The 26,304-nt window shown below is 38.2% G+C and overlaps 1 protein-coding gene across 3 annotated transcripts in view; it reads right to left on the bottom strand.

Annotated features, from left to right (window-relative positions):
• Window positions 1-9,805: 9,805 nt before the first annotated feature.
• FAAH2 (fatty acid amide hydrolase 2) overlaps window positions 9,806-26,304 on the bottom strand; it is a 297,578-nt gene continuing 281,079 nt past the window's right edge. For 2 of the 3 annotated variants that reach the window (XM_078362584.1, XM_078362586.1), the window contains one exon: window positions 9,806-10,245. In XM_078362584.1, the coding sequence (XP_078218710.1) occupies window positions 10,070-10,245 (176 nt within the window). In that variant the 3' untranslated portion in view covers window positions 9,806-10,069. Of the gene's footprint in view, window positions 10,246-21,488; window positions 21,604-26,304 lie in introns of those variants that run through there. The other variant, XM_078362585.1, reaches the window with a different exon arrangement.

Below are 26,304 nucleotides of genomic sequence, written 5' to 3'. Positions count from 1 at the left end.
CCAATATCCACGATGAACATAGATGCAAAAATCTTCAATAAAATATTGGCAAGCCGATTGCAACAGCAAATCAAAAAACTTATTCACCATGATCAAGTAGGATTCATCCCGGGGATGCAAGGCTGGTTCAACATACCCAAGTCTATAAACGTAATTCACCACATAAACAGAACCAAAAACAAAAACCACATGATTATCTCAATTGACGCAGAGAAGGCATTTGACAAAATTCAACAGCCCTTTATGCTAAAAACCCTCAATAAACTCGGTATCGATGGAACGTATCTCAAAGTAATAAAAGCTATTTATGACAAACCAACAGCCAATATCATACTGAATGGGCAAAAACTGGAAGCATTCCCTTTGAAATCTGGCACTAGACAAGGATGCCCTCTCTCACCACTCCTATTCAATATAGTTCTGGAAGTCCTAGCCAGAGCAATCAGGCAAGAAAAAGAAATAAAGTGTATTCAAATAGGAAAGGTGGAAGCCAAATTGTCTCTATTTGCAGACGACATGATAGTATCCCTAGCAGACCCCATCACCTCAGCCCAAAAACTCCTGAAACTGATAAGCAAATTCAGCAAAGTCTCAGGATATAAAATCAATGTGCAAAAATCACAAGCATTCGTCTACACCAATAACAGACTTAAAGAAAGACAAATCAAGAACGAACTGCCATTCACAATTGCTACAAAAAGAATAAAATACGTTGGAATACAACTCACAAGGAATGTAAGGGACCTCTTCAAGGAGAACTACAAACCACTGCTCAACGAAATCAGAGAGGACACAAACAGATGGAGAAACATTCCTTGTTCATGGTTAGGAAGAATTAATATCGTGAAAATGGCTATACTGCCCAAAGTAATTTACAGAATCAACGCTATCCCCATCAAGCTATCATTGACTTTCTTCACAGAACTGGAAAAAACCACCATGAACTTCAAATGGAACCAAAAGAGAGCCCGCATAGCCAAATCCATTCTAAGCAAAAGAACACAGCGGGGGGCATCACACTACCGGATTTCAAACTATACTACAAGGCTATAGTAATCAAAACAGCATGGTACTGGTACCAAAACAGAGATATAGACCAATGGAACAAAACAGAGGCACCGGAGGCAACACAACATATCTACAACTATACAATCTTTGATAAACCTGACAAAAACAAGCAAGGGGGAAAGGATTCCCAGTTTAACAAATGGTGTTGGGAAAACTGGCTAGCCATGTGCAGAAAGCAGAAACTGGACCCCTTCCTGACACCTTGCACTAAAATTAACTCCAGATGGATTAAAGACTTAAACATAAGACCTGGCACCATAAAAACCCTAGAAGGAAATCTAGGCAAAACTATCCAGGACATAGGAGTAGGCAAGGACTTCATGAACAAAACACCAAAAGCATTGGCAACAAAAGCCAAAATAGACAAATGCGACCTAATGAAACTCCACAGCTTCTGAATGGCAAAAGAAACAGTCACTAGAGTGGATCGGCAACCAACAGAATGGGAAAAAAAATTTTCAGTTTACCCATCTGACAAAGGACTCAAACAGATTTACAGAATTTACAAAGAACTCAAACAGATTTACAGGAAAAAAACAAACAAGCCCATTCAAAAGTGCGCAAAGGATATGAACAGACACTTTACGAAAGAAGACATATATGAGGTCAACAATCATATGAAAAAATGCTCATCGTCACTGGTCATCAGAGAGATGCAAATCAAAACCACATTGAGATACCATCTCACGCCAGTTAGAATGGCGATCATTAAAAAAGCTGGAGACAACAGATGCTGGAGAGGATGTGGAGAAAAAGGAACACTTTTACACTGTTGGTGGGAGTGTAAATTAGTTCAACCATTGTGGAAGACAGTGTGGCGATTCCTCAAGGCCTTAGAAATAGAAATTCCATTTGACCCAGCAATCCCATTACTGGGTATATATCCAGAAGACTATAAATCGTTCTACTATAAGGACACATGTACACGAATGTTCATTGCAGCACTGTTTACAATAGCAAAGACCTGGAATCAACCCAAATGCCCATTGATAGTAGACTGGATTGGAAAAATGTGGCACATATACACCATGGAATATTATGCAGCAATCAGAAATGATGAGTTCGTGTCGTTTGTAGGGACATGGATGAATCTGGAAAACATCATCCTCAGCAAACTGACACAAGAACAGAAAATGAAACACCGCATATTCTCACTCATAGGTGGGTGATGAAAAATGAGAACACATGGACACAGAAAGGGGAGTACTAAACACTGTGGTCTATTGGGGGGAAAAGGGGAGGGCCAGTGGGAGGGGGAGGTGGGGAGGGATAGCCTGGGGAGAAATGCCAAATATGGGTGAAGGGGAGAAGAAAAGCAAAGCACACTGCCATGTGTGTACCTACGCAACTGTCTTGCATGCTCTGCTCATGTACCCCAAAACCTATAATCCAATAAAAAATTAAAAAAAAGAAAAAAAAAAAGATATACAAAGACTTAAAACAAGGGGATGGAAAAAAACTCACCAACTAAATGGAGAGCTAATAAATAAATAAATAAATAAATAAATAAAAAGCAGGAGTTGCAATTCTCACACTTAATAAAATAGATTTCAAAGCTACGAGGATGCAAGGGTAAAAGGATTAATGTAACAATAAGAGATCTTAACACCCAGATACATAAGACACATAATGAGATTTAGATTCAACGAGACAACAAATTGATAACGATATCCATGACTTGAACTCAGAGCCAGAACAAAGAAAGACAATAGAGGTCTCCATTTTAAACACATAAAATATGCATTAACCACTTTAAACACTCAAAATATTGATCGGCCATTATTGAAACCCATTTTAGGAATGAAGTAATATTCCTTTTTCCCTCTTTTTCTTTTTTTCCCCTTCTTTTTCTTTTTCCCTAAAAAAAAATATATATATATATATATATATAAACTGGTACAGACACTATGGAAATCAGTATAGTGATATCTCTATAAACTACAAATGCAACCACAACCACCATATGCTCCAGAATCCCACTACTGGGTATTTGTCCACAGAGAAAGAAATTCATATTTCAAAGGGATTGCTGCACTTCCATGTTTATGCAGCACTATCTACAAGAGCAAAGATATAGAATTGACTTATGTGTCCATCAATAAATTAAGTGATTTTTGAAATGGCGGTACATATGCACAATGGAATACTATTTGATCACAACAAAGAATAAAATTCTGTTATTTGTAGCAAATTGTTAGAACTAGAGGTCATTATGTTAACCAAAATAAACCAGGCACAGAAAAAAGGTAAACATTGTGCCTACTCAGGTGTAAGAGCTAAAGAATTTGCTCTTTAGGTAGAAAGTAGAATGACAGAAATAAGAATCTGGAAAGGGTGTGTGGGAGTGGGAAGGCATGAGAAAAAGAGTTATTAACTAGGGACACATATGCACTTAGTTAGAAGGAAAAAATTATAATGTTGGATAGCAGAGCAGTGTGACTATAGTTAGCAATGTATTGTATATATTAAAATAGCTAGAAGAAAGGGCTTGAAATATTTCTGAAACATAAAAATGATTAATATAGTCCAGATGCTCAATACCTCAAACACCCTCAACTGATAATTACATCTTCTATGAATATGACAAAACATCACACATAACCCATAAATATATGTAAATATTATTTATTAATTTTAAAAATCAGAGATGTGCTAAAACATCAGGTCTAAGCTTCACTGTAATTATTTATCTTTTTTCAAAATTTTCTTTTTTTTTAAATTTTTTATTGGATTATAGGTTTTGGGGTACATGAGCAGAGCATGCAAGACAGTTGCGTAGGTACACACATGGCAGTGTACTTTCTTTTCTTCTCCCCTTCACCCATATTTGGCTTTTCTCCCCAGGCTATCCCTCCACACCTCCCCCTCCCACTGGCCCTCCCCTTTTCCCCCCAATAGACCCCAGTGTTTAGTACTCCCCTTTCTGTGTCCATGTGTTCTCAATTTTCATCACCCACCTATGAGTGAGAATATGCGGTGTTTCATTTTCTGTTCTTGTGTCAGTTTGCTGAGGATGAAGTTCTCCAGATTCATCCATGTCCCTACAAACGACACAAACTCATCATTTCTGATTGCTGCATAATATTCCATGGTGTATATGTGCCACATTTTTCCAATCCAGTCTACTATCAATGGGCATTTGGGTTGATTCCAGGTCTTTGCTATTGTAAACAGTGCTGCAATGAACATTCGTGTACATGTGTCCTTATAGTAGAACGATTTATAGTCTTTTGGATATATACCCAGTAATAGGATTGCTGGGTCAAATGGAATTTCTATTTCTAAGGCCTTGAGGAATCGCCACACCGTCTTCCACAACGGTTGAACTAATTTACACTCCCACCAACAGTGTAGAAGTGTTCCTTTTTCTCCACATCCTCTCCAGCATCTGTTGTCTCCAGCTTTTTTAATGATCGCCATTCTAACTGGCGTGAGATGGTATCTCAATGTGGTTTTGATTTGCATCTCTCTGATGACCAGTGACGATGAGCATTTTTTCATATGATTGTTGGCCTCATATATGTCTTCTTTCGTAAAGTATCTGTTCATATCCTTTGCCCACTTTAGAATGGGCTTGTTTGTTTTTTTCCTGTAAATCTGTTTGAGTTCTTTGTAAATTCTGGATATCAGCCCTTTGTCAGATGGGTAAACTGCAAAAATTTTTTCCCATTCTGTTGGTTGCCGATCCACTCTAGTGACTGTTTCTTTTGCCGTGCAGAAGCTGTGGAGTTTCATTAGGTCCCATTTGTCTATTTTGGCTTTTGTTGCCAATGCTTTTGGTGTTTTGTTCATGAAGTCCTTGCCTACTCCTATGTCCTGGATAGTTTTGCCTAGATTTCCTTCTAGGGTTTTTATGGTGCCAGGTCTTATGTTTAAGTCTTTAATTCATCTGGAGTTAATTTTAGTGTAAGGTGTCAGGAAGGGGTCCAGTTTCTGCTTTCTGCACATGGCTAGCCAGTTTTCCCAACACCATTTGTTAAACACGGAATCCTTTCCCCATTGCTTTTTAAGAAAGAAATAAAAGGAGTGAAGGAGAGGAAGAAAGAGGAAGAAAAAGAGGGAGAGAGAACGGGAATGTAGGTTTATTCTAAAAATGGGTATTAATAATTGCCGATCAATAGTTTTTGTATTTAAGGTGGAGAATATATATTTTGTGTATTTAAAATTGAGAGCTCTATAAATATTTATTGAGTTTACTTGTTCCAAATCTGAGTTCAAGTCCTGGATATTTTTATTAATTTTCTGTCTCGTTGAGTCTAAATCTCTTTATGGGTCTTATGCACTGGGTGTTAGGATCGTTAGCTCTTATTGTTGCATTGATCCTTTTACCACTATATATTTGTTGCTTTGAAATCTATTTTATCAGATGCAAGAATTGCAACTCCTGCTTTTTATTTATTTATTTATTTTTGCTCTCCATTTAGTTGGTAGATCTTTCTCCAACCATTTGTTTTAAGTCTTTGTATATCTTTGGATGTGAAATGGATCTGGATGTAGCATACCATTAGGTTTTGGCTTTATCTTTTGATTGGGGGATTTAGTCGACTTAAATTTAGGGTTACTGCCATTTAATGTTAACCGGCTATTTTATCCATTTGTTGATGTAAATTCTTCTTTATGTTGATGCTCTTTACTTTTTGGTATGTTTTTAGAAAGCCTAATACTGATTGTTCCTTTCTATTTATAATGCTTCTTTCAGAAGCTCTTGTAAAGGCAGCCTGGTGGTAATAAAATCCCTGAGTACTTGCTTGTTCATAAAAGATTTTATTTTTCCTTCAATTGTGAAGCTTGGTTTGGAAGGATATCAAATTCTGGGCTGAAAGTTCTGTTCTTTAAGGATGTCGAATATCGGCCCCCACTCTATTCTGGTTTGTAGGGTTTCTGCTGAGAGATCTGCTGTAATTCTAATAGGCTTCCCTTTATGAGTAGCCTGACCTTTCTATTTATCTTTTTAATAAAGAAGTTGCAGACTTCTTAGAAAGCAGGACCAACTTCTCAGGCTCTTCTCAGTAAAGACAAATGCATAAATTAGTTTTAAGTGCAAGAAACAAAACACTCTTCTTGCCTTTTATGAGGTTAAATTTTCACTGTTGGCAGCTCCTCTAAAAGAGCTGAAACCTGGGAAAGGACACATAAAGGTCTTGCTTCCAAGCCTTGGAAAACTTACAACTCGGTAGAACATTTATTTTTAGATTTCCCCTGCTAGGAGGCACCAATAAAATAAAAAGTACAAAATACATGATGACTTTTCAGAGCCTGACAGATCTAGAATTTAAAACTAGTTTCATCACTACCCAAAAGTAAGAGTTAAGTGAGTATTTTGGGCTCTTTTATTCACAGTTTACTTATCTTTTAAGAAATCAACTATCTTTGGAATACTAATTATCAGGCAGCAAAATCTCTCTTCTGTAGTAATACAGCCACAGTGTTACAATATTCTCAAGATCTCTGATATCTGTCCATGAAATGTCCATCAGCTTATCCTGCCCTGACATTTGAGATCTTATGTCAGTATAATTTTAGGGAGAGGAACTTCTATCACTAGCATCTCTAAGTGGTGGTAGCCAGAAAAATAACCAAGAAGTAGATACGTTGTTTTCATAATAGGAAAAGTGGGAGGCAATTATGAAAGCACCCCAAGGGGACTCAGAAATAAGAAAAATTAGGTTGCCCTGTAATATTATACTAATAATTTCTGTCCAAAAATATTTTAAAACATTTTAAGAAACAAACAATTTTCTCCATCTGGGAAAGACCTAATCTTTATTAAAGATATTATAAAAGCTATCAAAAGAATTTGCCATTCTGAAGGAGAATAGTTGATTACCCTTAGAATTATAGCTGGGTAATACTCAACTAAAGCACTTTCAATCGAGTAGAAAATACAGGCCTAAAAAATGAGTTTCTGTACTTACTGGTTAAACATCACAATCTGCTGCTATTAAGCATTAAATTACATGGAAACAAGATACTAGTTTCCTCACACTCTCATTCTTTGATTTTTGTATTACCATATATCACAGTACATTTTCACAATGCCAACCTTGCCCCAGAAATTAGCCTTACTTCATGTACATACACATACACTCCACAATACACTTTGTAATATTAGTGCACTTGGTTTGTGCAGTGATCATTGGGGTTAACATTCTAAGTTCATTGTAGCCCAAAGTTCTTAGTTGAAGCCAGTCAACACACTGCCATTCCTGTTGTCAGTGACTGGCCTAGAAATAGGTGTATGATCCAGTGTTGCAAAATGTGTTGGCAGGGAATGTCTTCTGGATGAGTTTGGACTGGGAAAGGTTTCTCTTCCCATAAAGAAGAGACTCGGGCCAGGCGCGGTGGCTGACGCCTGCAATCTCAGCACTTTGAAAGGCCAAGTCAGGCGGATCACGAGGTCAGGAAGTTGGGACCATCCTGGCTAACATGGTGAAACCCTGTTTCTATTGAAATAAAAAAAAATTAGCCAGCTATGGTGGCACTCGCCTATTGTCCCAGCTACTCAGGAGTCTGAAGCAGGAGAATCTCCTGAAGCCAGGAGGCAGAGGTTGCAGTGAGATGAGATAACATGACTGCTCTCCAGCCTGAGTGACAGAGTGAGACTCAATCTCAAATAAAATTAAAAAATAAAAATGAAGAAGAAATTCAAGAAGAGACAATTATTTCTGTTCCTGGATATTACCCTAACTGGATGTGAGGGCTGTAATTGAGACATCCAATTAGGAACCAGCCTGTGGAGGAAGCCAACACTGAAAATGGCAAAGAAGAGATATGAAAGGGCCTGGGCCTTTCATATTATATGATATTTAATACACTAAAAACCACTTCTACTGAAACCCACCCAACTGCTGGCCTGTCTATTATGTGAGATTATAAAATAACTTGATTTAAGGATTTATGTTTATTAAAGACCAAATAATCTTAACATAGTAAAAATTATAGATTTTTTTGATGAAAGTACCCTCTGGGTCACAGGCCTGACAATAAGAGTTACACTCTGCCATTTACAAAGTGTTTTATCTTGGACAAAGAATTTTTATCTTTGCCTCAATTTCTTCAGCTACAAAGTGATAATAATAAACATGCTTATCTTACAGAGTTGCTCTTGTGAGCTTGAAAATGAGCTAATGCATGTTAAATGTATTTCAGTAACCTTAATTCTCATTACTATAGTTAAAGATATCTTGGAGACAGAATATGAAAAAAAAAAGTCAGTTATACATTTGTGTTGTCATTTATATCCTATTGTTTACTCTGCCATATTGTCACACCAATGCAGCAAACTCCCTCACCTGGCTCTCATTGCTCTTTTTCAAAATAAAGATTTTCTCTTCGTGTTTACGTACTTCCATTACAATTATAAAATTCAGAAATTGCCACAGTATATTATTACCTACAAAAATCCCACATTCACATTTGACCAATTGTCTTAACACTACCTTCTTTTTTGAGAAAGAGTCTCACTCCACCACCAGGCGCCAGGCTGGAGTGCAGTGGTGCGACATCAGCTCACTGCAACCTCCACCTCCTAGATTCAAGCAATTCTCCTGCCTCAGCCTTCTGAGTAGCTGGGACTACAGGCACGTGCCACCATGCCCAGCTAATTTTTTTGTATTTTTAGTAGTGTTGGGGTTTCACCATGTTGGCCTGGATGGTCTCGATCTCTTGACCTTCTGATCCACCCACCTCGGCCTCCCAAAGGTCTTAACACTATCTTTAAAAAAAAAAAAAAACACCTTATATATCCAATTTGACATCACACATTTGAATTTAGTTGTCATGTGTTTTTAGTCATCTTTAATCTGAAGCAGTTTCTTAGCCTGTCACAGGCAATAATTCTTTGACATTTTTGAATGGTAAAGGCCCTTAATTTTGTAAGATGTTTATAAAGTTTGGTTTTGTCTGATTATTTCTTATAATTAAATTGTCAGAGACATCACAGAAGTATGATCTGTCCTTCTTGGTGTATATCAACAGAATACATTTGGCATCAATTTGTCTTATTATTTGTTGTTCAGATTAATGTTGATAATTTTATTACGGTAGTGTTTACCATATGTCTGCACTCTAAAGGTAATATTCCCCACCCTTAAAATTAATAAGTGATATGTGACAAGATATTTTGCGATTATAAGTATTCGGTTTCTTAAACTTTTATCCAGTGATTTAACATTCCATTGATGAGTTATGTATGAATTAAGTATTATTTTGATGGTTGCAAAACAATGACTTTTTAAATCCATATGTAAAATGTTGTTCTGGGGAAAAATGCCAAATGTGGGTGAAGGGGAGAAAGCAAACAAAACACACTGCCAAGTGTGTACCTATGCAACTGTATTGCATGCTCTGCACATGTACCCCAAAACCTAAAATGCAATAAAAAATAAAAATTAAAAAAAATGTTCTAGGGCTTGTTGCTTCTAGGATCTCTTAGTGAACAAAATTATAAAATACTTTTAGGGTATATTGGAAGAGCTTTTCTTAATATGATCTCATTAATTATATACCCCCTTTCAGTTCCCTATCAGCAATATGAACTTACAGCAGCATCTCCTTTCCTTTTTCACTGTAGCTTCTTCTAGCTGGAATTCCCTTACTTAATGTCCTGCCTGGAAACCACGTAACTCTCCAGTTGTCAGTTTCAGCATTATATCTTCTTTTTCTTAAGATTCCCCTCCTTAGCGTTGGACGTTTCCTTCTTTGATCTCTCTAATATACCCAAAGAAGACAGGATTCCAGCATTTAAGAAACTTTATTACACTTATCCATTTACATGTCCTCTTTTTCCAGTAACATAAAGGCAGGAAGCAAATATTACCATTTTAGTAAGGCCACAGTTAGTGAAGAAAATAAAAGTAGAAAAAATAACTAAATGAGTAAATAAATTCCCCAGTTGTTTCTTCAGTTGCCTGCTGGTGTTTGATCTAACCCAATTAATAGAATATCACCACACAGACACACACACACACACTCTCACATATTAACCTTGGAAAAGATCCTCCTAAAACTTTCCTGGACAGACCCATCCCCCAAAAGTTTTCTCCAAGTACTCGGCCACAGCCAGGGTCAGGTGATCATTAAAGGGTGCAGCCACAACCTGGATGCCTAGTGGAAGTCCTTTGGCATTCAGCCCCAGTGGGCATTGGGTCACAGGAAAACCTAGGGCACTGAAGACACCTAAAGGAAACAAAAAAAAGTGAGAAATCAAGACCTGTTTCTGAAAACGTATTTCTCCATTTATTTTGTCAATAATGAAGATAATAGATGAAAACATATAATTACAATTTACTGTCTACTTAGAACTTAATAACATTTAAGAACTTTACCTATATTAAAAATTTGACATCACGAAAAGCTCATGATGTAGAAGCTATTCATTATCTCTATTTTACTGAAGAAATAACTGAAGAAAAGCAAAGTTAAATAACACGTCCAAGATCCCTTGGCTAGCAAAAGCTGTAATTGAGATCTGAATGCAGAAAGTGTGAATGAGAGCCTAAAGTGCTTTCCCATGATACTGTTTCTAACTTGTCTTCTGTAATACATTCAGAAAAACCAGAGTAAATTATAGAGTAGTATAACATATTCATAAATATGTGGATTTTCTTTTAACTTAAAACATTTTTGTAATATTACTTCACACTAACCTAGATCAGTAATTGCTCATCATTCACTTCATTCGTGTCATAAAACTTTGTTGTAGCATAATTTATATAAAATAAGATTCCCCATATCAAATATATAGTTTAATGATTGCAAATAAATTTACATAATTGTGCAACCATCACCACAATCTAGGTAAAGAACATTTTTACCACCCACTTCAAAAACCACATAGCATTTAGCAACTACTCTTCATTTCTCTATTCCCTATCCTGTAGTATCCACTAATTTAATTTTTATCTATACAGCTTTATATTCTGAACACTTTCTAGAAATTAAATCATAATATGTAATCTTTTCTGTCTGATTTGGTCTACTCTGCACAATGTTTTCAAGATTTATATAAATGGTTCTTTTTTATGAATAAAGAGTATTCCATTAAAAAAATATACCCAATTTTTATTGTCTATTCACTAGTCACTGAACAGTTGGATTAACGGTTTTGGCTATTACTAATTATGCTGCGAAAATCAGCAGTATAATTACACATTTGTGTATAAGTCTTTGCATGAATATTTGTTTTTCTTTCTTGAGCATATATATAGATATGTAGATGAATAAAATAGTTCAGTCTGATGACAAACTTACATTTAATATTTTAAGAAAATGCCAAACTGTTTTTCAAAGAGTTTGCACCAATTTCACAACACCCTTACCAGCAATGTATGAGAGTTCAGTTTCTTCACATGCTCATTAGACCTCATCCTCTTTGTTTATTTTAGTAAATGTTCATTGATAATTCCTGTGGTGTTATTTTATTTGTTTCACTTTTTTTCGTTTTGTTTCTGTTTTGTATTGCATTTTAGGTTTTGGGGTACATGTGCAGAACATGCAAGATAGTTGCATAGGTAGAAACGTGGCAGTGTGATTTGCTGTCTTCCTCCCCTTCACCGTCATCTGGCATTTATCTCCATGTTACCCCTCCCCAGCTCCCCGCCCCGCTGTCCCTCCCCTATTCCCCACATGAATCCCAGTGTGTAGTGCTGCCCTCCCTGTGTCCATGTGTTCTCATTTTTCATCACCCACCTATCAGCGAGAATATGCAGTATTTCATTTTCTGTTCTTGTATCAGTTTGCTGAGAATGATGTTCTCCAGATTCTCCATGTCCCTACAAAGGACACGAACTCATCCTTTTTGATTGCTGCATAATATTCCATGGTGTATATGTGCCACATTTTCCCAGTCCAGTCTATCACAGATGGGCATTTGCGTTGGTTCCAGGTCTTTGATATTATAAACAGTGCTGCAATAAACATTGGTGTGTATGTGTTTTTATAGTAGAACGATTTATAGTCATTTGGATATATACCCAATAATGGGATTGCTGGGTCAAATGGAATTTTTCTTTCTAAGGCCATAAGGAATCGCCACACTGTCTTCCACAAAGGTTGAACTAATTTACACCCCCACCAGCAGTGTAAAAGTGTTCCTATTGCTCCACATGCTCTCCAGCATCTGCTGTCTCCTGATTTTTTAATGATCACCATTCTAACTGGCATGAGATAATATCTCAATGTAGTTTTGATTTGCATTTCTTGAATTTCTCTGATGAGCAGTGATAATGAGCATTTTTTCATATGTTTGTTGGCCTCATGTATGTCTTCTTTTGTAAAGTGTCTGCTCATATCCTTTGCATATTTTTGAATGGGCTTGTTTGTTTTTTCCTGTGAATCTGTTTGAGTTCTTTGAAAATTCTGGATATCAGCCCTTTGTGAGATGAGTAAACTGCAAAAATTTTTTCCCATTTTGTTGGTTGCCAATTCACTCTAATGACTGTTTCTTTTGCCATGCAGAAGCTGTGGAGTTTGATTAGGTCCCATTTTGTCTATTTTGGCTTTTGCTGCCGATGCTTTTGGTGTTTTGGTCATGAAGTCCTGGCCTATTCCTATGTCTTGAATGGTTTGGCCTAGATTTTCTTCTAGGGTTTTTATGGTGCCAGGTCCTATGTTTATCTCTTTAATCGATCTGGAGTTAATTTTAGTGTAAGGTGTCAGGAAGGGGTCCAGTTTCTGCTTTCTGCACATGGCTAGCCAGTTTTTCCAACACCATTTATTAAACAGGGAATCCTTTCCCCATTGCTTGTTTTTGTCTGGTTTATCAAAGACTGTATAGTTGTAGATATGTTGTGTTGCCTCCGATGTCTCTGTTCTGGTCCATTGGTCTATATCTCTGTTTTGGTACAAGTGCTGTGCTGTTTTGATTACTGTAGCCTTGTAGTATAGTTTGAAGTATGGTAGTGTGATGCCTCCAACTGTGTTCTTTTTGATTAGAATTGACTTGGCTATGCGGGCTCTCTTTTGGTTCCATATGAACTTCAAGGTGGTTTCTTCCAGTTCTGTGAAGAAAGTCAATACTAGCTTGATGGGGATAGCATTGAGTCTGTAAATTACTTTGGGCGGTATGGCCATTTTCACGATATTGATTCTTTCTAACCATGAACATGGGATGTTTCTCCATCTGTTTGTATCCTCTCTTATTTCGTTGAGCAGTGGTTTGTAGTTCCACTTGAAGAGGTCCCTTGCATTCCTTGTTAGTTGTATTTCTAGGTATTTTATTCTCTTTGTAGCAATTGTGAATAGCAGTTCGTTCTTGATTTGGCTCTCTTTAAGTCTGTTATTAGTGTATAGAAATGCTTGTGATTTTTGCACATTAATTTTATATCCTGAGACTTTGCTGAAGTTGCTTATCAGTTTCAGGAGTTTTTGGGCTAAGACAATGAGGTCCACTAGATATACTATCATATCATCTGCAAATAAAGACAATTTGGCTTCCACCTTTCCTATTTGAATACCCTTTATTTCTTTTTCTTGCCTGATTGCTCTGGCTAGAAGTTCCAGTACTATATTGAATAGGAATTATGAGAGAGGGCATTCTTGTCTAGTGCCAGATTTCAAAAAGAATGCTTCCAGTTTTTGCCCATTCAGTACGATATTGGCTGTTGGTTTGTCGTAAATAGCTTTTATTACTTTGAGATACGTTCCATCAATACCGAGTTTATTGAGGGATTTTAGCATAAAGGGCTGTTGAATTTTGTCAAATGCCTTCTCTGCATCAATTGAGATAATCATGTGGTTTTTGTTTTTAGTTCTCTTTATGTGGTGAATTACATTCATAGACTTGCATATGTTGAACGAGCCTTGCATCCCCGGGATGAATCCTACGTGATCATGGTGGATAAGCTTTTTGACGTGCTGTTGCAATCGGCTTGCCAGTATTTTATTGAAGATTTTTGCATCTATGTTCTTCATAGATATTGGCCTGAAGATTTTTTTCTTGTTTAGTCTCTGCCGGGTTTTGGTATCAGGATGATGTTGGTCTCATAAAATGATTTGGGAAGGATTCCCTCTATTTGGATTGTTTGAAATAGTTTTAGAAGTAATGGTACCAGCTCCTCCTTGTGTGTCTGGTAGAATTCGGCTGTGAACCCGTCTGGACCTGGGCTTTTTTTGTGTGGTAGGCTCTTAATTGCTGCCTCAACTTCAGACCTTGTTATTGGTCTATTCATAGTTTCAGCTTCCTCCTGGTTTAGGCTTGGGAGGACACAGGAGTCCAGGAATTTATCCATTTCTTCCAGGTTTACTAGTTTATGTGCATAGAGTTGTTTGTGATATTCTCTGATGATGGTTTGAATTTCTGTGGAATCTGTGGTGATTTCCCCTTTATCATTTTTAATTGCATCTATTTGGTTGTTCTCTCTTTTCTTTTTTGTCAGTTTGGCTAGTGGTCTGTCTATTTTGTTGATCTTTTCAAAAAACCATCTCTTGGATTTATTGATTTTTTGAAGGGTTTTTCGTATCTCTATCTTCTTCAGTTCTGCTCTGATCTTAGTTATTTCTTGCCTTCTGCTAGGTTTTGAGTTTTGTTGATCTTGCTCCTCTAGCTCTTTCAATTTTGACGTTAGGGTGTCAATTTTGGGTCTCTCCGCTCTTCTCATGTGGGCACTTATAGCTATATATTTTCCTGTAGAGACTGCTTTAAATGTGTCTCAGATTCTGGTATGTTGTGTCTTCATTCTCGTTGGTTTAAAAGAACTTCTTTATTTCTGCCTTCATTTCATTGTTTATCCAGTCAACATTCAAGAGCCAGTTGTTCAGTTTCTATGAAGCTGTGCGGCTCTGAGTTAGTTTCTGAATTCTGAGTTCTAACTTGATTGCACTATGGTCTGAGAGACTGTTTGTTATGATTTCAGTTGTTTTGCATTTGCTGAGGAGTGCTTTACTTCCAATTATGTGGTCAATTTTAGAGTAGGTGTGATGTGGTGCTGAGATGAATGTATAATCTGTGGATTTGTGGTGGTGAGGTCTGTAAATGTCTATCAGGTTTGCTTGTTCCAGGTCTGAGCTCAAGTCCAAGTATCCTTGTTAACTTTCTGTCTGGTTGGTCTGTCTAATAATGACAGTGGAGTGTTAAAGACTCCCACTTGTGTGGGAGTCTAAGTCTTTTTGTAAGTCATTAAGAACTTGCCTTATATATCTGAGTGCTCCTGTATTGGGTCCATATATATTTAGAATTGTTAGCTTTTCTTGTTGTATCGATCCTTTCACCATTATGTAATAACCTTCTTTGTCTCTTTTGATCTTTGTTGGTGTAAAGTCTATTTTATCAGAGATGAGAATTGCAACTCCTGCTTTTTTTGCTCTCTATTTGCTTGGTAAATCTTCCTCTATCCCTTTATTTTGAGCTTTTGTGTATCCTTGCATGTGAGATGGGTTTTGTGGATACAGCACACCGATTGGTTTTGGCTTTTTCTCCAATTTGCCAGTCCGTGTCTTTGGTGTGGTGCATTTAGCCCATTTACATTTAGGGTTAATATTGTTATGTGTGAATTTGATACTGCCATTTTGATTCTAGCTGACTATTTTTCCTGTTAGTTGATGCAGTTTCTTCATTTTGTTGATGCTCTTTAGCATTTGGTATGTTTTTCGAATGGCTGGTACTGGTTGTTCCTTTCTATGTGTAGTGCCTCTTTCAGAAGCTCTTGTAAAGCAGGCCTGGTGGTGACAAAATCTCTCAGTACTGGCTTGTTCGCCAAGGATTTTATTTTTTCTTCACTTATGAAGCTCAGTTGGGCTGGATATGAAATTCTGGGTTGAAAGTTCTTTTCTTTAACGATGTTGAATATTGGCCCCCACTCTTTTTTGGCTTGTTGTGTTTCTGCCAAGAGATCTGCTGTGAGTTTAATGGGCTTCCTATTGTGGGTGACCCGACCTTTCTCTCTGGCTGCCCTTAGTATTTTCTTCTTCACTTCAACCCTGGTGAATCTGACCGTTATGTGCCTTGGGGTTGCTCTTCTTGTGGATTATCTTTGTGGTGAGTTCTCTGTATTTTCTGGAGTTGAATATTGGCCTGCCTTGCTAGGTTGGGGAAGTTTTCCTGGATAATATCCTGAAGAGTATTTTTTAGCTTGGATTCATTCTCTTCGTCCCATTCAGGTACACCTATCAAATGTAGATTAGGTCTCTTCACATAGTCCCACATTTTTTGGAGACTTTGTTCATTCCTTTTTGCGCTTTTTTCTCTAATCATGGCTTCTTGTTCTATTTCATTGAGTTATTCTTCGACTTCTGATATGCTTTCTTCTGCTTGGTTAATTTGGCTGTTGAAACTTGTGCATGCTTCGCGAAGTTCTCATGTTGTGTTTTTCAGCTCCTTCAGTTCACTCATATTTCTCTCTAAGTTGTCCATTCTTTTTATCATTTCCTCAAATCTTTTTCACATTGATTTATAACATGTTCTTTTAGCTCACGGAAGTTTCTCATTACCCCCCTTCTGAAGTCTGATTCTGTCATTTTATCACACTCATTCTCTGTCCTACTTTGTACCCTTGCTGGTGAGGAGTTGTGGTTTTTTTAGGAGGCGATGTGTTCTGGTTTTAGGTGTTTTCCTCCTTTTTGCGCTGGTTTCTTCCCATCTTTGTGGATTTCTCCACCTGTCATCTGAGTAGTTGCTGATTTTCCGATTGGATCTCTGAGTGGACGTCCAGATTGTTGATGATGAAGTATTTCTGTTTCTTAGTTTTCCTTCTAACAGTCTGGCCCCTCTGCTGTAGGCCTACTGAGGTCCACTCCAGGCTCTGCTTGCCTGGGGCACACCTGTATCAGCTGCAGGACCATGGTGGTTGCTACCCATTTCTTCTTCTGCTATCTTTGTCCCTGAGTGATGCCCACCAAATGTCAGTCTGATCAATTCTTTGTGAGGTGACTCTTTGGATATACTGGGGTCAGGGACCTGCTTGAGGAGACTGTCTGTACTTTATACTTGAGGAGACAGTCTGTAGTTTATCGAGCTCAAGTGCTGAGCTGTGAGCTCTGTTGGTCATTCAGGGCTGCTAGGAAGGTACGTTTAAGTCTGCTGCAGCAGAACTCATAAAGCCCCCTTTTTTTTCCTCAGGTGTTCTGACCCAGGGAGTTAGGGCTTTGTTTATGAGTATCCATTGCACTGGCCTGCCCAGCAAGGAGGCAGTCTAATCATTGACTGCCTGTAGTGGCTATGCTGAGCTTCTGTGGGCTCCGCCCTGCTGCTGTTGGCTCCACCCTGGTGCCATGTGTAATTCCCTGTTGTCCTGTTTATATGGGTGTGGCTAGAGCTGCCCTGGTGATGATGGCCCGCCTCTGTAGTGGTGAACTCTTTCTGTTATGACAGGTTGCCTCGGCAACAGTGGTTGCCTTGGCAAAAGCAGGATGCATCAGCAATGGCAGTGTACCTACATAGGGGTCTAGTGCCTCGGCGATGGCTGACCCCCATCCCCTTCTGAGCTGCACTGTCCTGGGTTCAGCTGTGCTTGCCATGAAACTCTCAAACCCGAGCATTTCCAATTGCTGTTTTGTTTGTTATTGTGGTGGGTGGGACCCACTCAGCCTGATCACCTGGCTCCCTGCCTCAGAGGCCCCCCCTTTTTTTTTAGTTGAATGGTTGACTGTCTCCCAGGTGTTCCAGTAACCTGCTGAATGGGTGCTGGGATTTGTGTAATTTCCCGTGCAGCAACTTACTGTACCAGCTGGAACCACGTTGCTGCCTGGGAATCTCCTGGCCTGGCTTTCTGTTTAAGTACAATTTAATCAGATGAATGTGCTAATCTGCCTTCCAGAATCTTCATTGGCTAGTTTCACAAGGCAACCAAACCACTGTATTTTGTACAGAGTGCTGCTGCACTGCGGCCCCGGCCCAAACCGCTGTGCTTGCCAAAACAGTCCTGCTGGCAGCCCGTGGGGCTCCTACACCTGGGAATCTCCTGGTCTGTGGGCAATAAAGATCTTTCTGAAAATGTGACATCCACTCAATATCTGTGGTTTCACTGGGGGCTGCAATCCCGAGTTGGTCCTATAGCACCATCTTCTTTCTCCTCCCTTCTGTGGTTTTAATGTGCATTTCCCTAATGAGTAATTTTGTTAAACATTCTCTCATGAATTTATGGGCAATTAGTATGCTTTATATAGGGAAATGTCTATTGAAATCCATTGTGCATTATAAGTTGGGTTATATTCTTATTATAAAGTTGTAAGAGATCTTCATATGTTTGGAATATCTCTACAGGTTATATAATTTGCAAATATTTTCCCCTGGTCAGTGTCTTATTTTTAACTTTATTAAAGCTGCGTTTTGAAGTAGAATATTTGGTAAATGTTGACAAATTCTAATTCATCATGTTTTCTTTTATTCCCTGTGCTTTTGAAGCTGTATCTAGGAAAACTTTTAGTATCCCAAGGTCATGAAGATGTACTCATGTTTGCTTATAAAAATATTAGTTTTAGCTTTTACATTTATGTCTTGGATTCATTTTACATTAGTTTTTGTATATGGTGTGTATGTGGCAGGGCTCCAACTTTATGCTTTTGCATGTAGATATCTAGTTGTCCTTGAACCATTTGATGAAAAGACTATTAATTCTTCATTAAATTGTCTTGAAACCTTTACTAAAAGTAAGCTGAGGGGAAAGTAAAGAGAGTGATGTCAGCAATATAATGGAATAGGAGTTCTCAAGATCCAGTCCCCATCACAGAAATCCAACTACCAAATATCCCCAGATAAGAATATTTTCATCCATATTCCTAAATTTTGGAGATAGCCCTTCCAACCATAGAACTGATAACAGCTGTACTCAAAGGATAAGAGGAATAGTTTCACTTTATATCACCCTCTCTCAAGCTGTAACAGTGCCACAGAGAATTTCCTTAGGCACATGTTTCTGCAGAGAAAAAGAGTAAATGAACATCCAGCTTCCTCACCATTGGAAGGTGCTTTACAGGATGCTCACACTTGTCTCACTCCATGAGAACAGAACATCAAACACCACATGTTCTCACTCATAGAGATAGGATCTCACTCTATTGTCCAGGCTGGTCTTGAACACCTGGCTTCCAGTGATCATCCCACCTTGGCCTTGAAATGTTCTGGAATTACATGAGCAAGCCACTACACCTCATTTTATTCACTTTAATAATTTTGATATGCTTAGTTTTATTCTATCTGAATGAATTACTTTGAACTTTTAGAATAATACTAATTATGAAAATGCAAAGAATGCCTGGCCTTGTTTTTAGACTGTAATGAGAATGCATGTAATGTTTCACTATAGTCTGATTATTGCTGTAGAGAACTGGTAAATATCACCTATCATGTAAATAATTCCTCTATTCAAAGTTTTAAAACAAGAAAGATTATCATTTCCGAAGAACACTTATAAAGGCTGAAAGAGGTAGCCATGTCCTCAAATGCATAGGCACAAAAACAAGGACACAAAAATTACAAATAATTTTTAGAAATTACAGAAATAGATTAATAAACCTCAAATATTGGACCCTGAATGAACACAGTTCTATGTAATGACTGATAATGAATTCAGAAGTAGTTAAGATAAGTTATACGTGAAAGTATTCGGGAGCTTGTCCAAGATAGTCCAAGAGCAACAGCTCTCGGGCAAATAGACACAGAAGGTGGGTGATTTCTGCATTTCCAACTGAGCTCTGAAAAAGCAGTGTATCTCCAAGCACAGCATTCAACCTCTGATAAGGGACAGATTGCCTCCTCTAATGGCTCCCTGAATCCTGTGTACCCTGACCAGGAGGCACCTCTTAGTAGGTGCTGAAAGACACCTCATACAGGAGACCTCTGGCTGGCATCTTGCAGGTACCCCTCTGGGATGAAGATACCAGATGAATGATTAGGCAGAAATCTATGATATTCTTCAGCCTCTGCTGGTGATACCCATGCAAGTGAGGTCTGGAGTGTACCTCCAGCCAACTCCAGCATACCTGCAGCAGAGGGGCATGACTATTAAAAGGAAAACTAACAAACAGGAAGAAATAGTATCAAAACTAACAAACAGAAAGAAGTAGTATGAACATCAACAAAAAGGACGTTCTCTAAGAGACCCCATCCAAAGGTCACTGACTTCAAAGACCAAAAGTAGATAAATCCATGAACGTAAGTAGAAACAAGTGCAAAAACGCTAAAAATTCCAAAAACCATAAAGCCTATTTCTCCTCGAAGAAATCACAACTCTTCACCAGCAAGGGAACAAAACTGGACAGAAGATGAGTTTGATGAATTGACAGAAGCAGGCTTCAGAAGGTGGGAAATAATAAACTTTTTTGAGCTAAAGGAGCATGCTGTAACCCAATACAAGAAAGCTAAAAATCTTCAAGAAAGTTGGACAAACTGCTAACTAGAATAACCAGTTTAGAGAAGAAGACAAACAACCTGATGGAGCTGAAAAACATAGCAAAACAACTTCATAAAGCATACACAAATTTCAATGGATGAATCAGTTAAGTGGAAGAAAAGATATCAGATATTGAAGATCAACTAAATAAAATAAAGCTAGAAGGCAAAGTTAGAGAAAAAAGTGAACACAAATGAACAAACTTCCAAGAAATATGGGATTTTGTAAAAAGACCAAATATTGTGCATAAAAGTGATGGGTAGAATGAAATCAAGTTGGAAAACACTCTTCAGGATATTATCTAGGAGAACTTCCCAACCTAATCAAGGCAGGCAAACATTCAAAATCAGGAAATACATAGAACACCACAACGATACTCCTTGAGAAGGGCAGCCCCAAGACACATTATCATAAGATTCACCAAGGTTGAAATGAAGTAAAAAAATGTTAAGAGCAGCCAGAGAGAATCGTCGTGTTACCAACAAAGAGAAGCCCATCAGACTAACAGTGGATTTTATGGCAGAAACCCTACAAACCATAAGAGAGTGGGGGCCATTATTTAACCTTCTTAAAGAAAAGAATGTTTAACCCATAATTTCATATCCAGCCAAACTAAGTTTCATAAGCAAAGGAGAAAAAAATCCATTAAAGACAAGCAAATGGTGAGAGATTATATCACCACCAGGCTTGCCTTCCAAGAGCACCTGAAGAAAGCACTAAACATGGAAAGCAACAACTGGTACTAGCCACTGCAAAAACATAAAAATCGAAAAGAGCATTAACACAATAAAGAAACTGCATTAACAAATGGGCAAAACAACCAGCTAGCATCAAGATGATAGAATCAAATTTATACATAACAATATTAACTTTATTTTTTTTATTTATTTTTTATTGGATTTTAGGTTTTGGGGTAAATGAGCAGAGCATACAAGACAGTTGCGTAGGTACACACATGGCAGTGTGCTTTGCTTTTCTTCTCCCCTTCACCCACATTTGGCATTTCTCCTCAGGCTATCCCTCCCCACCTCCCCCTCCCATTGGCCCACCCCTTTTCCCCCCAATAGACCCCAGTGTTTAGTACTCCCCTTTCTGTGTCCATGTGTTCTCATTTTTCATCACCCGCCTATGAGTGAGGATATGCGGTGTTTCATTTTCTGTTCTTCTGTCAGTTTGCTGAGGATGATGTTTTCCAGATTCATCCATGTCCCTACAAACGACACAAACTCATCATTTCTGATTGCTGCATAATATTCCATTTTGTATATGTGCCACATTTTTCCAATACAGTCTATTATCAATAGGCATTTGGGTTGATTCCAGGTCTTTGCTATTGTAAACAGTGCTGCAATGAACATTCGTGTACATGTGTCCTTATAGTAGAACGATTTATAGTCTTTTGGATATATACCCAGTAATGGGATTGCTGGGTCAAATGGAATTTCTATTTCTAAGGCCTTCAGGAATCGCCACACTATCTTCCACAATGGTTGAACTAATTTACACTCCCACCAACAGTGTAAAAGTCTTCCTTTTTCTCCACATCCTGTCCAGCATCTGTTGTCTCCAGATTTTTTAATGATCGCCATTCTAACTGGCGTGAGATGGTATCTCAATGTGGTTTTGATTTGCATCTCTCTGATGACCAGTGACGATGAGCATTTTTTCATATGATTGTTGGCCTCACATATGTCTTCGTTCGTAAAGTATCTGTTCATATCCTTTGCCCACTTTTGAATGGGCTTGTTTGTTTTTTTCCTATAAATCTGTTTGAGTTCTTTGTAAATTCTGGATATCAGCCCTTTGTCAGATGGGTAGACTGCGAAAATTTTTTCCCATTCTGTTGGTTGCTGATCCACTCTAGTGACTGTTTCTTTTGCCGTGCAGAAGCTGTGGAGTCTCATTAGGTCCCATTTGTCTATTTTGGCTTTTGATGCCAATGCTTTTGGTGTTTTGTTCATGAAGTCCTTGCCTACTCCTATGTCCTGGATGGTTTTGCCTAGATTTCCTTCTAGGGTTTTTATGGTGCCAGGTCTTATGTTTAAGTCTTTAATCCATCTGGAGTTAATTTTAGTGTAAGGTGTCAGGAAGGGGTCCAGTTTCTGCTTTCTGCACATGGCTAGCCAGTTTTCCCAACACCATTTGTTAAACATGGAATCCTTTCCCCATTGCTTGTTTTTGTCAGGTTTATCAAAGATTGTATAGTTGTATGTATGTTGTGTTGCCTCCGGTGCCTCTGTGTTGTTCCATTGGTCTATATCTCTGTTTTGGTACCAGTACCATGCTGTTTTGATTACTGTAGCCTTGTAGTATAGTTTGAAATCCGGTAGTGTGATGCCCCCCGCTGTGTTCTTTTTGCTTAGAATTGACTTGGCTATGCGGACTCTCTTTTGGTTCCATATGAAGTTCATGGTGGTTTTTTCCAGTTCTGTGAAGAAAGTCGATGGTAGCTTGATGGGGATAGCGTTGATTCTGTAAATTACTTTGGGCAGTATAGCCATTTTCACGATATTAATTCTTCCTAACCATGAACATGGAATGTTTCTCCATCAGTTTGTGTCCTCTCTGATTTCATTGAGCACTGGTTTGTAGTTCTCCTTGAAGAGGTCTCTTACGTTCCTTGTGAGTTGTATTCCAAGGTATTTTATTCTTTTTGTAACAATTGCGAATGGCAGTTTGCTCTTGATTTGGCTTTCTTTAAGTCTGTTATTGGTGTAGATGAATGCTTGTGATTTTTGTACATTGATTTTATATCCTGAGACTTTGCCGAAGTTGCTTATCAGTTTCAGGATTTTTTGGGCTGAGGCGATGGGGTCTTCTAGGTATACTATCATGTCGTCTGCAAATATAGACAATTTGGCTTCCACCTTTCCTATTTGAATACCCTTTATTTCTTTTTCTTGCCTGATTGCTCTGGCTAGAACTTCCAGTACTATATTGAATAGGAGTGGTGAGAGAGGGCATCCTTGTCTAGTGCCAGATTTTAAAGGGAATGCTTCCAGTTTTTGTCCATTCAGTATGATATTGGCTGTTGGTTTGTCATAAATAGCTTTTATTACTTTGAGATACGTTCCATCCATACCGAGTTTATTGAGGGTTTTTAGCATAAAGGGCTGTAGAATTTTGTCAAATGCCTTCTCTGCGTCAATTGAGATAATCATGTGGTTTTGGTTTTTGGTTCTGTTTATGTGGTGAATTACGTTGATAGACTTGCGTATGTTGAACCAGCCTTGCATCCCCGGGATGAATCCTACTTGATCATGATGAATAAGTTTTTTGATTTGCTGTTGCAATCGGCTTGCCAATATTTTATTGAAGATTTTTGCATCTATGTTTATGATGGATATTGGCCTGAAGTTTTTTTCTCGTTGTGTCTCTGCCGGGTTTTGGTATCAGGATGATGTTGGTCTCATAAAATGATTTGGGAAGGATTTCCTCTTTTTGAATTGTTTGAAATAGTTTTATAAGGAATGGTACCAGCTCCTCCTTGTGTGTCTGGTAGAATTCGGCTGTGAACCCGTCTGGACCTGGGCTTTTTTTGTGTGGTAGGCTCTTAATTGCTGCCTCAACTTCAGACCTTGTTATTGGTTTATTCATAGTTTCAGCTTCCTCCTGGTTTCGGCTTGGGAGGACACAGGAGTCCAGGAATTTATCCATTTCTTCCAGGTTTACTAGTTTATGTGCATAGAGTTGTTTGAAATATTCTCTGATGATAATCTGAATTTCTGTGGAATGTGTGGTGATTTCCCCTTTATCATTTTTTATTGCATCTATTTGGTTGTTCTCTCTTTTCTTTTTAATCAATCTGGCTAGTGGTCTGTCTATTTTGTTGATCTTTTCAAAAAACCAGCTCTTGGATTTATTGATTTTTTGAAGGGTTTTTCGTGTCTCAATCTCCTTCAGCTCAGCTCTGATCTTAGTAATTTCTTGTCTTCTGCTGGGTTTTGAGTTTTTTTGATCTTGCTCCTCTAGCTCTTTCAATTTTGACGATAGGGTGTCAATTTTGGATCTCTCCATTCTCCTCATATGGGCACTTATTGCTATATACTTTCCTCTAGAGACTGCTTTGAATGTGTCCCAGAGGTTCTGGCACGTTGTGTCTTCGTTCTCATTGGTTTTGAAGAACTTCTTTATTTCTGCCTTCATTTCATTGTTTACCCAGTCAACATTCAAGAGCCAGTTGTTCAGTTTCCATGAAGCTGTGCGGTTCTGGGTCGGTTTCTGAATTCTGAGTTCTAACTTGATTGCACTATTGTCTGAGAGGCTGTTTGTTATGATTTCAGTGGTTTTGCATTTGTTGAGCAGTGCTTTACTTCCAATTATGTGGTCAATTTTAGAGTAGGTGTGATGTGGTGCTGAGAAGAATGTGTATTTTGTGGATTTGGGGTGGAGAGTTCTGTAAATGTCTATCAGGTTTGCTTGCTGCAGGTCTGAGTTCAAGCCCTGGATATCCTTGTTGATTTTCTGTCTAGTTGATCTGTCTAATATTGACAGTGGAGTGTTAAAGTCTCCCACTATTATTGTGTGGGAGTCTAAGTCTCTTTGTAAGTCATTAAGAACTTGCCTTATGTATCTGGGTGCTCCTGCATTGGGTCCATATATGTTTAGGATCGTTAGCTCTTCTTGTTGTATTGATCCTTTTACCATTATGTAACGGCCTTCTTTGTCTCTTTTGATCTTTGTTGCTTTAAAGTCTATTTTATCAGAGATGAGAATTGCAACTCCTGCTTTTTTTTGCTTTCCATTAGCTTGGTAAATCTTCCTCCATCCCTTTATTTTGAGCCTTTGTGTATCCTTGCATGTGAGATGGGTTTCCTGGATACAGCACACTGATGGGTTTTGAATTTTTATCCAATTTGCCAGTCTGTGTCTTTTGATTGGTGCATTTAGTCCATTTACATTTAGGGTTAATATTGTTATGTGTGAATTTGATACTGCCATTTTGATGCTAAGTGGTGGTTTTGCCTGTTAGTTGTTGTAGATTCTTCATTATGTTGAAGCTCTTTAGCATTCAGTGTGATTTTGGAATGGCTGGTACTGGTTGATCCTTTCTATGTGTAGTGCCTCTTTTAGGAGCTCTTGTAAAGCAGGCCTGGTGGTGACAAAATCTCTGAGTACTTGCTTGTTCGCAAAGGATTTTATTTTTCCTTCACTTCTGAAGCTCAGTTTGGCTGGATATGAAATTCTGGGTTGAAAGTTCTTTTCTTTAAGAATGTTGAATATTGGCCCCCACTCTCTTCTGGCTTGTAGTGTTTCTGCCGAGAGATCTGCTGTGAGTCTGATGGGCTTCCCTTTGTGGGTGACCCAACCTTTCTCTCTGGCTGCCCTTAGTATTCTCTCCTTTATTTCAACCCTGTTGAATCTGATGATCATGTGCCTTGGGGTTGCTCTTCTTGCGGAATATCTTTTGGTGTTCTCTGTATTTCCTGCAATTGAGTGTTGGCCTGTCTTGCTAGGTGGGGGAAATTTTCCTGGATGATGTCCTGAAGAGTATTTTCCAGCTTGGATTCATTCTCTTCGTCCCCTTCTGGTACACCTATCAAACGTAGGTTAGGTCTTTTCACATAGTCCCACATTTCTTGGAGACTTTGTTCATTCCTTTTTGCGCTTTTTTCTCTGATCTTGGTTTCTCGTTTTATTTCATTGAGTTGGTCTTCAACTTCAGATATTCTTTCTTCTGCTCGGTCAATTCGGCTATTGAAACTTGTGTTTGCTTCACGAAGTTCTCGTATTGTGTTTTTCAGCTCCTTTAATTCATTCATATTCCTCTCTAAGTTATCCATTCTTGTTATCATTTCCTCGAATCTTTTTCAAATCTTTTTTCAAGGTTCTTAGTTTCTTTGCATTGATTTAATACATGATCTTTTAGCTCACAAAAGTTTCTCATTATCCATCTTCTGAAGTCTAATTC

The sequence above is a fragment of the Callithrix jacchus genome, chromosome X, assembly GCF_049354715.1.
Source record: "Callithrix jacchus isolate 240 chromosome X, calJac240_pri, whole genome shotgun sequence".
In the NCBI taxonomy this organism is placed as follows: domain Eukaryota; kingdom Metazoa; phylum Chordata; class Mammalia; order Primates; family Cebidae; genus Callithrix; species Callithrix jacchus.
Note: the sequence above shows the minus strand (reverse complement) of the source record. Positions and strands in the feature narration are given on the sequence as shown.